This window comes from Drosophila hydei, unplaced genomic scaffold, assembly GCF_003285905.1.
Source record: "Drosophila hydei strain 15085-1641.00,03,60 unplaced genomic scaffold, DhydRS2 tig00000152-arrow-arrow-pilon, whole genome shotgun sequence".
Classification (NCBI taxonomy): Eukaryota; Metazoa; Arthropoda; class Insecta; order Diptera; family Drosophilidae; genus Drosophila; species Drosophila hydei.
The window spans coordinates 28,006-40,356 of NW_022045679.1; the positions used below are offsets into that span (position 1 = coordinate 28,006).

At 36.3% G+C, this 12,351-nt stretch overlaps 1 protein-coding gene across 1 annotated transcript; it reads right to left on the reverse strand.

Annotated features, from left to right (window-relative positions):
- Nucleotides 1–11,064: 11,064 nt before the first annotated feature.
- On the reverse strand, nucleotides 11,065–11,803 carry LOC111598799 (titin). Its single transcript, XM_023314216.2, has 3 exons — nucleotides 11,748–11,803; nucleotides 11,464–11,685; nucleotides 11,065–11,397 (listed from the first exon to the last, which is right to left on the reverse strand). Exons 1-3 carry the CDS (start codon nucleotides 11,757–11,759, stop codon nucleotides 11,131–11,133), a joined length of 501 nt encoding a protein of 166 aa, XP_023169984.2. The 5' UTR covers nucleotides 11,760–11,803; the 3' UTR covers nucleotides 11,065–11,130.
- Between the last annotated feature and the right edge of the window lie 548 nt (nucleotides 11,804–12,351).

Consider the following 12,351-nt stretch of genomic DNA (forward strand, 5'->3'; position numbering starts at 1 on the left):
CATACATTTGATTTATATACTTTCACTTGCACATTACGCTTTTATATATTTTTCTATTTTGGCACGCAACTCGGCCTGACATAGACAATGACACAAATGCGGCGAGGTGGAGAGAGAGAGGAAGGTGTCTCTATAGACGTGGCGAGATAGTAGAAACAAACTGAAACTGAAATGAAAATGGAAATGGAAAGGACCCGACACATTTTTGACAACAGTCAACAGCAACGTGGCGCCAGATTTTGGCTATACGCCGCTCCACGGGTGTTCCTTACAGAAATCCGCAAAAAAACAAGGAAAAAATGTATACGAAAACAAATGGACGGATGTGTGTTTCCGTGTATGAGCGTGTGTGAAAAGAGAATTGAACGTAGCAGAACTTAAGCAATTGTTGAATGCTGGCAATAAATAGTTTTTATTTTCCAGATATGTCTTCAACTAAATTTATTTGTTTTCTCTTCAATTTCGCTTTATTTTCAATTAAAAATTATAAATATATAAAACAAAAATATGTAAATACATGAAATATATTTAAGTCACATATATTCAGAAATAACTTTACAACATTATCTCAGATTGAAATATTTAATAAATTTAAGAACATTTTGAAAAAGTTACTAAAGCTCTGATAAGATTCATAAAATATCACAAAAAATATAAATTATATAAAACATGTATAAACAAAATTGAATATATATATATATATATATTTAGTTTTAATGTATAGTATAGAGTGATATATATAACGCTGTAACGGGCAAATGGCAAAATGGTATAAATACACTTTTGATCAAGGCAATAAGCTCGGTCGGCCTTTTTTGTCTATTTTTATATATAATTTTATAATTTTAAAAATTCTAATTCTGATAAACTAGGAAAATTCTTCTATCAACATATATTTTCCTCTAAATATAACTTATCTGTATTTTTATTATCCCCCATGGTCATAAGCTATCGAGTGCTTTCCCACAGTCCAGTTGAATAGGCGTACACATTGCAGATAAAGAGACCCGAATGAGGAGGCCGGTCATGTAATGCTCATATTTGAACAAATGTAGTTGCCCAACTACCCGAAAATGTTTTACTCTCCCAAATCGCTATTTAGCTGATTCCCAAAATAATAATAATAACAATAATGCTCATGGTCATGATAACTATAATGAAAATGATCATGTCTATGATGATTACTATTAGGATGACAGTGGAGACAATGAGACTAATAATCCATGACATCGTGCTCGGGCTTCGAGTCAATCATTTCATATATATTGCTGGGATCCCTAGAAACAAGATAGCTGATCAATTGTCATGTGATGGTAACGTTGCTAGGCGCTACTCTGGGAACGAGCGAGAGAGTTCGGAGCAAGGTAAAAATTGTAAAACAGAAACAAGAAACATACCGAGAAATGCATGTATATGAGCATGCTATTTTCTGGTTAACAATGCAAGTTAGCTAACAGGAAGATTAATTAAATATAATTAACATTAGCCTGATAAAACGTTGCATTATAGACTGGGATACAGTAGGGAAGTACTCTGGAGAATGGCATCGTTACAGAACTAAGACATGACATGTCGATAATAGAAAAATAATAATAAGACTCACATTGCCTATAAGACTCTATAGCGTGGTCCCACATCAAAATTATTTAATTTTGCATAAGACAAGTGATATGAAGAGGGATTGGAGCTGACGGACTTTTGAGAAACTTAGTAATATAAAGGGATCTAGTGATTCCTACAGCGTCACAGCTCTGGATACGAAGAGAGATTTGCAGCTAATGCAAGCTCGCTTCTAATCTGGCTACCAATAACCACAACAACCGCAGAGGAAACTTGAAACCTTGTAGAATAGAATAAAATAAGCAATAAGTCAGTCTAGATAGCTGCATATGCTGACCAAGAGCTCCACTCGGTTGTTCAGGTTTACAGCTTAATGGATAGATATAATATTTAGTGTTCATAGTGCCATGAATTCAATTTAATGCTCAAGACTGCTTTAACTTTAAAGTTAAGCTCAATAGCTGTACAAGTAGCAAAACATAAGCTTAGGCGTGACTTCCTATTCCATTGCTCAAGCTTGGCATTATTGTGTTTTATTTTTCCGCTTAAATGTGAAAATTTGCCCAACGGCTGCCAGATTTACATATTAAAAATATATCAACCGGCGGCTGCGGCACATCCATTATATTTTATGACGTATTTATTATAATAAGTATACGACGGGTAAGCCATTTCCATGCTCATTAAAGCGCATTGCTGTTGGGGAGGGCACGAAATCATTGTCTACTTCTAGGCAGCATCGTAAATGCTATACTTTATTGGTTCAGTGAAAAGAAATTTCGCTTTTCTCTTGGCATAATTTCAATAAATACTGTCCAACTTTTCCAACGATGTGCCAATGATAAAGTGCCAAGTGGGCAAGGGAATGGGAACGGGGATGGGCTTCCAATTGATGGGCGTTGGGCCGTGTACGCATATTTTCCACAAGCTCAAGAGGCTGTGCCTGTGTTTAGCTGCACCTTTTCGGTTTATTTGTTTTTTTTTTTGTTTGGTTATTGTGCAGAGCAAGTCTCGTAATCATTACGAGGCAGCCAGCTGTTCGCCTTGCCACGCGCCAAGCCCGAAAATTTTTATCTCTGCTACGTTTAGCATCACCCCGCCACAGGACTCGGTGCTGCAGAGCTGTGGAGCTGTGGAGCTACCTTCAACGGCAGCTGAGCAATTTTGGGGCTTAACCTTGACTCGCTTACGGCATACACGAGCGCGCACACTCAAAGTGGGCGTGGTGGCGTCTCCCAAGAGCCCTCAGCCTTTGGCGTCCGCGCCCTCGTCCTTCGTGCCTCGTCTTGCTTCGTTGTGCCTCTCCTCCTGTTGCTCTTCGTGTCGCTCGTTCTGTCGCTTGCGCCATCTTGACGAATGCCGCCTGTTGTCATTGGTCTTGGGCGTCTAATCTTATCTGTTACTTTGGGCTTCCAGCCAGCGGCCTGCTGTGGCTGTATATGTGTGTGTGGATGTGTGTATACACCCGAATGCCGTTTTAGGTCGTCTCCTGAAAGTCATTTAAAATTATGTACATCAAAAATAAGCGCGCCAGGCAAAGCCGCGGTCCAGTCACAACAGCAACAAGAAATTCTTTCTAATTTAGTCCACGCGACTTTTATGACTTTAATGGCCTACCACTTTGACATGCCCGGCCTACCCAGCCCCTTGTTGACTAGCGCCTGGGGATTTGTCATTAGGCATTATTATTGCCGTTCTTCTTCTTGCTCTTCTGCTCGTTCTTCTTCTTGTTGTTATTTTTGGTCTTGCCGCCTGTCTTTGGGATTAGGCAAGTTGGCCGCCATTGATTTATATTTTTGCACATTTTTATGTCGCATCTGGTTTCTGGCTTCAAGTACCAGCAGCGCAGCTATTTTTAGTTTTACTTTTTATGGCCACACAGGCGCAGCACTGGGACGCCTCTCTGACAGTTTGGTATCGCAATTGGTCATATAAAATTCGCAGCATTTTCTGTTGGCCGTACATTGAGCTAGCCACAGTGAACATATATAATTGGAATATGGCAAAGTTCTTTAGTTGTTGCTACGTCAGCCTTTTCTCTCCTGAGATTTAAACATGGCAAATATGTGACCTGAGCTGCTGCAGCTACCATGTCTATAGTAGTTATTCGAAGAAACAAGGTATAAAAACATATGTGGAATACAACTTCAGTCACTCTCAAGCCATACTGAGCATAGACCTTAGTAAATATTAGTATCTGTAGTGTTATTCAAAATTATATATAAATACTAATGGCAATTGGTTTCACTGATGCAAGTCAGGCTTAAACTTGTCTTGGTTCTATATCCATAAAAACTAAATGAAGCTTACGAAATGGTTTTTTACTCTGATCTTTATTTATATATAGCTTTCTTCTACTGATACAAATTGTTGTTTGTAAATAACCTGTTAGCAAGCAAATTACAAACAGCATAAAGTCAGAGGTTCTTTGTATATCCTTATCAATCATTGGCTAAGAACTTTACTCTCTGGGCTTGCAAGGACTACTCTGTTCAAGCTACAAGCAATTATGACTAATTAAATTACAAATATTGAAAAGCGATAAGTGAATATAACATCTGCACTTTGTATATATAATCCTGATAACTAACAACTATATGAATAAAATCTCATAGCTGCTTATCAGATAAATATTGGCTAGTAATTGATTAATTTATTTCTTATATATAACAAAAACTTCATTTACATATTATGTTTATTATTATTATTAATTTTATATATAAGTAAAATTATTAAATGAGAGCTGCTGTAGATAGACAACGAAAATTAACCTTGATAGAAATCTGAGACAGTGGAATAAATGTGGTCAGTTAGCAGGGCTTTACCTTGAATGTTAATATGGGATAACGCCCGCTTTCGAGGTGGGGAAGTGGCTCAAGAAAGAGGAAACTTGCTTGTCGGTAAGCAGCTAGAGTTATGACCTGACTGACCTGAGCTGCATAAAGTATTTTTAAATAAATAAATAAATATATATATTTTTATTAAATTATTATTAATGATGTTATATTTATTTATATTGCATTCTAGACTCAAATTCGATCTGAAAATATATGGATTACTATATAAAATGCAAGCGTAAAGAGTTACATATGATTTTTATTACTGCTTTAAGCTGTTTTATACCCAGCCAATAATAACTATGTCATTACATGTAAACAAGAAAAGGTTTCGATTATTTGATACATACTATAACTCAAGCAATTATAACCTATTATAAGTATCGAAATAGAAGCTTTTATACCAGCAGACGTGCAGAGCAACACGGCTAAATCGATTCGACTGTTGATCGTAATTAGAGAATATATATAGACTTTATTTAGTTGACTACGCCTTCAAACAAGCTGCCTAAAAAAGAGACAATTCCAATTCCGACAATGACAAAGCTAATTATCTTTTTTCTTTTTAGTTTACCTTATTTTAATTTACGCACACAAACATAAGTTTTACTAAACGTATTCCCAATTAAGTGCATAGTACTTAAGCTAAATTCACATAAAGCCCTTAAATCCACATTAATTCAACTCGCAAACTAGTTAGATTTGACAAAGGAAAGTTTGTTGTAAAACAGATTCGGGGGACATATGACAACGACAGTTTGTTTATAAACTAATTAGGGAAAGAAAACGCAAATCGTTTGAAAATGGGAAACTTTTTGGTTAAGCAAATGCTCGCTGGGTACTAAATCGTATCTATTCAGTAAAAGGAGAAACAAAAATTAAATAATCAATAATTTTGTGAGAGTCTCTTTTTATACAAATTTTGCTGAGGAGCAGGGCTGGGCATCAAAGGACTCTTTGGATCCACACCACTTAACAGTTCATTAGGCAGCCGACGCGTACGAACAGTATCTAAAATCTAGGCGAATGGGTAGAATGTGAGAGGGGCGTGGCGTGGTGTGGTATGGCATGGCGAGGAGTCGAGTAGGTGCTCGCTTTGACATGTTTAAAAATAACAATATGTTGGCAATTTTTCCATAATAATTAATACGCTCAACGCTCATTGAGCAATTAGTTAATTTGCCGTTAATAATACTTTTGCGATATTTTATTTTGTTTTTATTTTAATTTTTTTTTTGTTTTATTCTGTGCTGAGCCAGTTTCGGACGGGTTTGAGTGCTCGCTGGCAGCATACTTTTGGCACACACTGTCCTGCTATTTATATCCATGCTATCCTCAAGGAAGTTCATCAAAGTCAAGCACAGCCACAGACAAAACGACACGGAGCCAGGTCGCCCTCCACCTGCCAAAGGCAGTTGACACATGTGTGCCACTGTGTGTGTCTGTGTATCGTTAGTGTGTATATCTGAAAAGGAAATTTATTTCATTACAGCTCAGCACCCAACGCAATCTTGTCCTACTCTCCGCTTCTCTGTCTGTTCTGTCTCTTTCTTTCGCTCTCTCTATCTCTTGTCTCTTTAGGCATATCCCTCTGTCTGTTTGTCTGTCTACCTCCGCCTGTCGATATGTTTGACTATTTGACTGGCAAGCATCCGTTTCAACTGCCTGTTTTTATCTATCTATCAGGCAGGCACACAGGCAGGCGAACTGGCGGACAGGCGGGTCGGCGGACAGCTTCCTGCCAGGCGAACATAAATTTCAATGGAGGCACGTGCAAAGCTTCTGGCATAAAAATCAATTAGCTTAAATTAATTCCACGAAATATTTGCGCTGTAAAAAACTTTTGCCAAACAAACATGTGCCGCATTCAGCATCTTTCATTTATACACATATATATAAATTTTTTTTGTATGTTTTTTTGATCATCCCGTGAGCTTAGCCTTGTAAATTTTCCTGCCCGACTTGGTTTGAGCTGCCAACTCATTGGCTAAGCGCTTTGGGATCTTTGTAATACCAAATGTGGCAACAGCTCAATTTGTACTTTGCCAGGCCAGGCGTATGTTATTATTTTTAAATTGGCATAACAAATTCATTTTGATAACAATAAAGAACTGTTTAGACCCAATTTTAAAGAAATAAGGTCAAACTATTCATGTTAGGTTAATCATTGGCGTTAGATAATATTGGTTTTCCATACCGAGCATAAATAAACCTTAAGTTTTAATTGAACCATGAAGAAACTGAGTTACGAATATAAATGACCTTAAAATTCTTAAAAATATTTTTAACATTTTGTTTTAGTTTAAATATTAATTTATATAAAACTATATTTGTTATTACATTTTCGTGTGCAGTTTAAACATCATTCATAATTTTAATTTTAATATTTTTTGCTTACATTGATATTTTTAGAAAACGTTGAAAATTAAATTCAGGTTAACTCGCCTCATTAAGTTAATTCCCATTCAGTGAAGTTCATGAACATTTTCTTGCTATAATTTACATTCGGTCAATCGCTCTCGTTGCCTTTCCGCCCATCTGCACATTATTTGGCATACCTGAAAGCTCCTGTCTGATTATATAAGCCACATTTTGTCCATTTTGAACACATTTGACTACGCACACACACACATAAATTAATGTATTATTCGGGCTACCATTATTTGAATAATCAATTAGGCAATTTTCCAAACGATTGGACGAATGCAACAATCAATTGAATTATGACCATTGAAATCATTAAATGTCCAGCTGATGCATATGTAAAATATGAAAACCTGAAAATGTGAAAATGTCAATTTGTGCATATTTTATGAGATGGCAAAGTCAATGACAATAAGCTATGTGCTCTGGGAAAAATTAGCTGTTGCTGAATTTGCTGAGCTATGATGTATAATTATAGCTGGAGGGAATAAGCTTAATTCGATCTTAAATATATATTCTAAGGGCATTTACTGAACTCTAGTATGTAGCAATATCTATGGAATATGCTGTTGAATAACATTGATTTGATCCTTAACTTTGTCAATGAATGCTGCCTACTAAATAAAGATTGTAGAATGCAAGATTGGAGCTATTATTGTTAGCTGCCTTAACTTGGAGCTTATCAATCGTGGAATGTAAATTGAAACGTGGCATAATATTATCATTTGAAACATGATCAAATTTGTACTATTTCTTAAGGTTATAAAAGAAATTCATTCGCTTAGCAAATACAGAAGATTATGTTGAGAGAGCGTGTCTGTGTATGTGTGTAAAGTGCCCGCATGTGCCTCTGATTGAAGCTTTAACTTTAGAGCACGTAGACAAACATGGCGTATACACAACGTGAGCAACAACGCATTGGATACATTTCGAGCAAGTAGTGCATAAATAATTGGACACTGACTGGTTGATAGACTGACGGATGGATTACTAAACTGACTGACTGACAATCTGACGATTGTATTGCCTGACAGATGCATTGATTAGAGCACAAAGCATGAGTGCACCTTCGAGTAGGCAACATATGAAAATCAATGATGGCTTTGGCTGCCATTTGACTGTCAATGGAAAAACTTGGCACAATTGCTGAGAGCTAGAGACGATAAACGATTTCCTCTATCAAGGACATATGAGGGATATTTAACATCGCTGCACATTCCCAGCCGGTTGGATGGCTCACAACGGGACTGGGAGGGAATGAGGTCGGGGTTGAGTGTGCGCACATTTCAAGCACGTCATCGGCTAAAGGGAAACATAGCTGTAACCATGGACGAGGCAGTCGCTCTGACAGTCGGGGCGTCAATCTGCGTGGATTCAACAAAGTTTAACGAACTTACAAGCGCACGCAGCACGTGTATGCACATGTGTCGGTGTGTGGGTGAGAGAGCGAGAGAGTGTGTGTATAAGTGTGAGTGTGAATGTACGCACCTTTGTGCTTACCGTTACTTGCCACACTTTTGTGGTAATGCGTCCACTTATTATGAAGAGCTCTATTTTATAGTCAAAGCTTTACAATTACAGTTAAATATCAGCTTTTTGTGGGAAGCTTTCTTGTGCAGCTTTTGGAGACTTTGCTGGGGTTGAAGTATTGGATTTTAAGGGAAATATTGCACTAGGCGCAAGTTTTTAAGGATTTTTTCATTTCAAATTTGCTGAGCTCCCAACTAGTTAACTAAGCTTTTACGCAAATAACCTAACCAGGATGTGAACCATAAATTTTTCTGAATATTCAAGTTCCATATTTTTCCATATTAAATTTGATTTATATTTTGTTAATATAATTTAATATTAAATATTTTGAAGACTCATCTCATCTATCATCTATCATCTATCATCTATCATCTATCATCTATTATCTATCATCTATCATCTATCATCTATCATCTATCATCTATCATCTATCATCTATCATCTATCATCTATCATCTATCATCTATCATCTATCATCTATCATCTATCATCTATCATCTATCATCTATCATCTATCATCTATCATCTATCATCTATCATCTATCATCTATCATCTATCATCTATCATCTATCATCTATCATCTATCATCTATCATCTATCATCTATCATCTATCATCTATCATCTATCATCTATCATCTATCATCTATCATCTATCATCTATCATCTATCATCTATCATCTATCATCTATCATCTATCATCTATCATCTATCATCTATCATCTATCATCTATCATCTATCATCTATCATCTATCATCTATCATCTATCATCTATCATCTATCATCTATCATCTATCATCTATCATCTATCATCTATCATCTATCATCTATCATCTATCATCTATCATCTATCATCTATCATCTATCATCTATCATCTATCATCTATCATCTATCATCTATCACATCTATCATCTATCATCTATCATCTATCATCTATCATTATCATCTATCATCTATCATCTATCATCTATCATCTATCATCTATCATCTATCATCTATCATCTATCATCTATCATCTATCATCTATCATCCTATCATCTATCATCTATCATCGATCATCTATCATTATCATCTATCATCTATCATCTATCATCGATCATCTATCATCTATCATCTATCATCTATCATCTAATCTATCATCTATCATCTATCATCTACATCTATTCATCTATCATCTATCATCTATCATCTATCATCTATCATCTAGCATCTATCATCTATCATCTATCATCTATCATCTATCATCTATCATCTATCACTAATCATCTATCATCTATCATCTATCATCTATCATCTATCATCTAGCATCTTTCATCTATCATCTATCATCTATCATCTATCATCTATCATCTATCATCTATCATCTATCATCTATCATCTATCATCTATCATCTATCATCTATCATCTATCATCTATCATCTATCATCTATCATCTATCATCTATCATCTAGCATCTATCATCTATCATCTATCATCTATCATCTATCATCTATCATCTATCATCTATCATCTATCATCTATCATCTATCATCTATCATCTATCATCTATCATCTATCATCTATCATCTATCATCTATCATCTATCATCTATCATCTATCATCTATCATCTATCATCTATCATCTATCATCTATCATCTATCATCTATCATCTATCATCTATCATCTATCATCTATATCAGCATCTATCATCTATCATCTATCATCTATCATCTATCATCTATCATCTATCATCTATCATCTATCATCTATCATCTATCATCTATCATCTATCATCTATCATCTATCATCTATCATCTATCATCTATCATCTATCATCTATCATCTATCATCTATCATCTATCATCTATCATCTATCATCTCATCTATCATCTATCATCTATCATCTATCATCTATCATCTATCATCTATCATCTATCATTATCATCTATCATCTATCATCTATCATCTATCATCTATCATCTATCATCTATCATCTATCATCTATCATCTATCATCTATCATCTATCATCTATCATCTATCATCTATCATCTATCATCTATCATCTATCATCTATCATCTATCATCTATCATCTATCTCTATCATCTATCATCTATCATCTATCATCTATCATCTATCATCTATCATCTATCATCTATCATCTATCAACTATCATCTATCATCTATCATCTATCATCTATCATCTATCATCTATCATCTATCATCTATCATCTATCATCTATCATCTATCATCTATCAGCTATCATCTATCATCTATCATCTATCATCTATCATCTATCATCTATCATCTATCATCTATCATCTATCATCTATCATCTATCATCTATCATCTATCATCTATCATCTACATCTACATCTATCATCTATCATCTATCATCTATCATCTATCATCTATCATCTATCATCTACATCATCATCTATCATCTATCACTATCATCTATCATCTATCACTATCATCTATTCTCTATCATCTATCATCTATCATCTATCATCTATCATCTATCATCTATCATCTATCATCTATCATCTATCATCTATCATCTATCATCTATCATCTATCATCTATCATCTATCATCTATCATCTATCATCTATCATCTATCATCTATCATCTATCATCTATCATCTATCATCTGCAATCACACTTAATACTTAATTTACCCACAAAAAGAAGAAAAACATTTTCCATTTGCATCAACATAACATCGTCTTTAATACTGGCTCAAAAAATTAGCTTGCCATAAGTTCTAGAACTAAGTTAAACACCTGGTGAAGGCTTTACCAGCCGTGTTCCTTGTGCAGGACATGCTTGTAAATGGTATAGGGCACAGGATATGGTTTGGGCACTGGAATTTTGATGTGCTTGATCACTTCGACGGGGTAAGGCTTTTCGACTTCAACGGGATAGGGTTTCTCCACAGTGTACGGAATTTTACGTTCAGTTATTTCGGGAACTATTTTGTAAACTGGAACTTGAATTTCCTGCTGCACCGGCACATGGACAGCGTAGGGTTCTGGGATTTGCAGACGTATAACATTCGGCACCTTGTAAATACAGAAAGCACTTTTAATAAAAATTCAAATTGTCATAAAGAGTTGCGATTGACTCACCTGTATAGCCACCGGATGTGGTATGGGCAATGGCACCTTTTCAATGACATGGACTGGTACATGCTTCGAGGTCTCCGAGTACGTGGTGGGAGTATGTTGGTGGTGATAGTCTCCGATACTCGTGCCACTGCCGATACCCGTACCACCTCCTCCACTCCCGCCCTCATAGTGTCCCTCAGCGGAGTGCGAGGCGTAGGCAAGCGACATGCCGCAGACTAAAAGCTGTGCAGGATTCAAAACTTAATATTGTTGTCTGGAAAGCGCTTTGCTTTGGATACACTTACAAGTAACCACATTTTGTGAGCTGAGATTGTGTTTATTAGTTTGATCCACACGCGCCGAATAGCAGTTAAGCAATACGAGTAGCTGCAATAAGTCCGTCGACTTTTATAGTCATAGCCGTCGCATCGCGTTGGCCAAAAGTGAAAGATTTGCCCAATGCTATTGGTCAGGTCTTTAGTTGATGTAACCATAACATTGAAATAGAAAGTATTGCATTACCATTCGGATCGCATAATTTTCATTGTGCTTTTCCAAGCAAATGTTATAACAACAAATTGGGTTCAAGTGGGTATCAAGTATCTCGTAGCTCTCTCTCTCTAACTCGCTGCTGGCAAAGTGAATGGCCTCAGGGGCTTAGACAATGTGGCCCCACCCTGCTCTGGTCTGCCTCCTGGCACAATCTGGACCTATGCAAGCTTTGGGGTTAAGGTTGTTACACGTACTTGAGTTCTGCGATTGTTTCCGTCAACCGTAACCCGCACAGGCGAAAAGTGATAGTCACCAAAAGCCAACGCTCCACTGCAGCCAGTCAGACCACTTTTGAGAGTCGCCTGAGATTTGCCCAAGCACCAATTGTTGTTGTCTAGGAAATGGGCTGCATTGCTT

Coding starts and splice junctions, on each gene's coding strand:
- LOC111598799 (XM_023314216.2), bottom strand. Junction 11,398..11,463: donor CACATCCGGTGGCTATACAG/GTGAGTCAATCG, acceptor TGTATTTACAAG/GTGCCGAATGTTATACGTCT.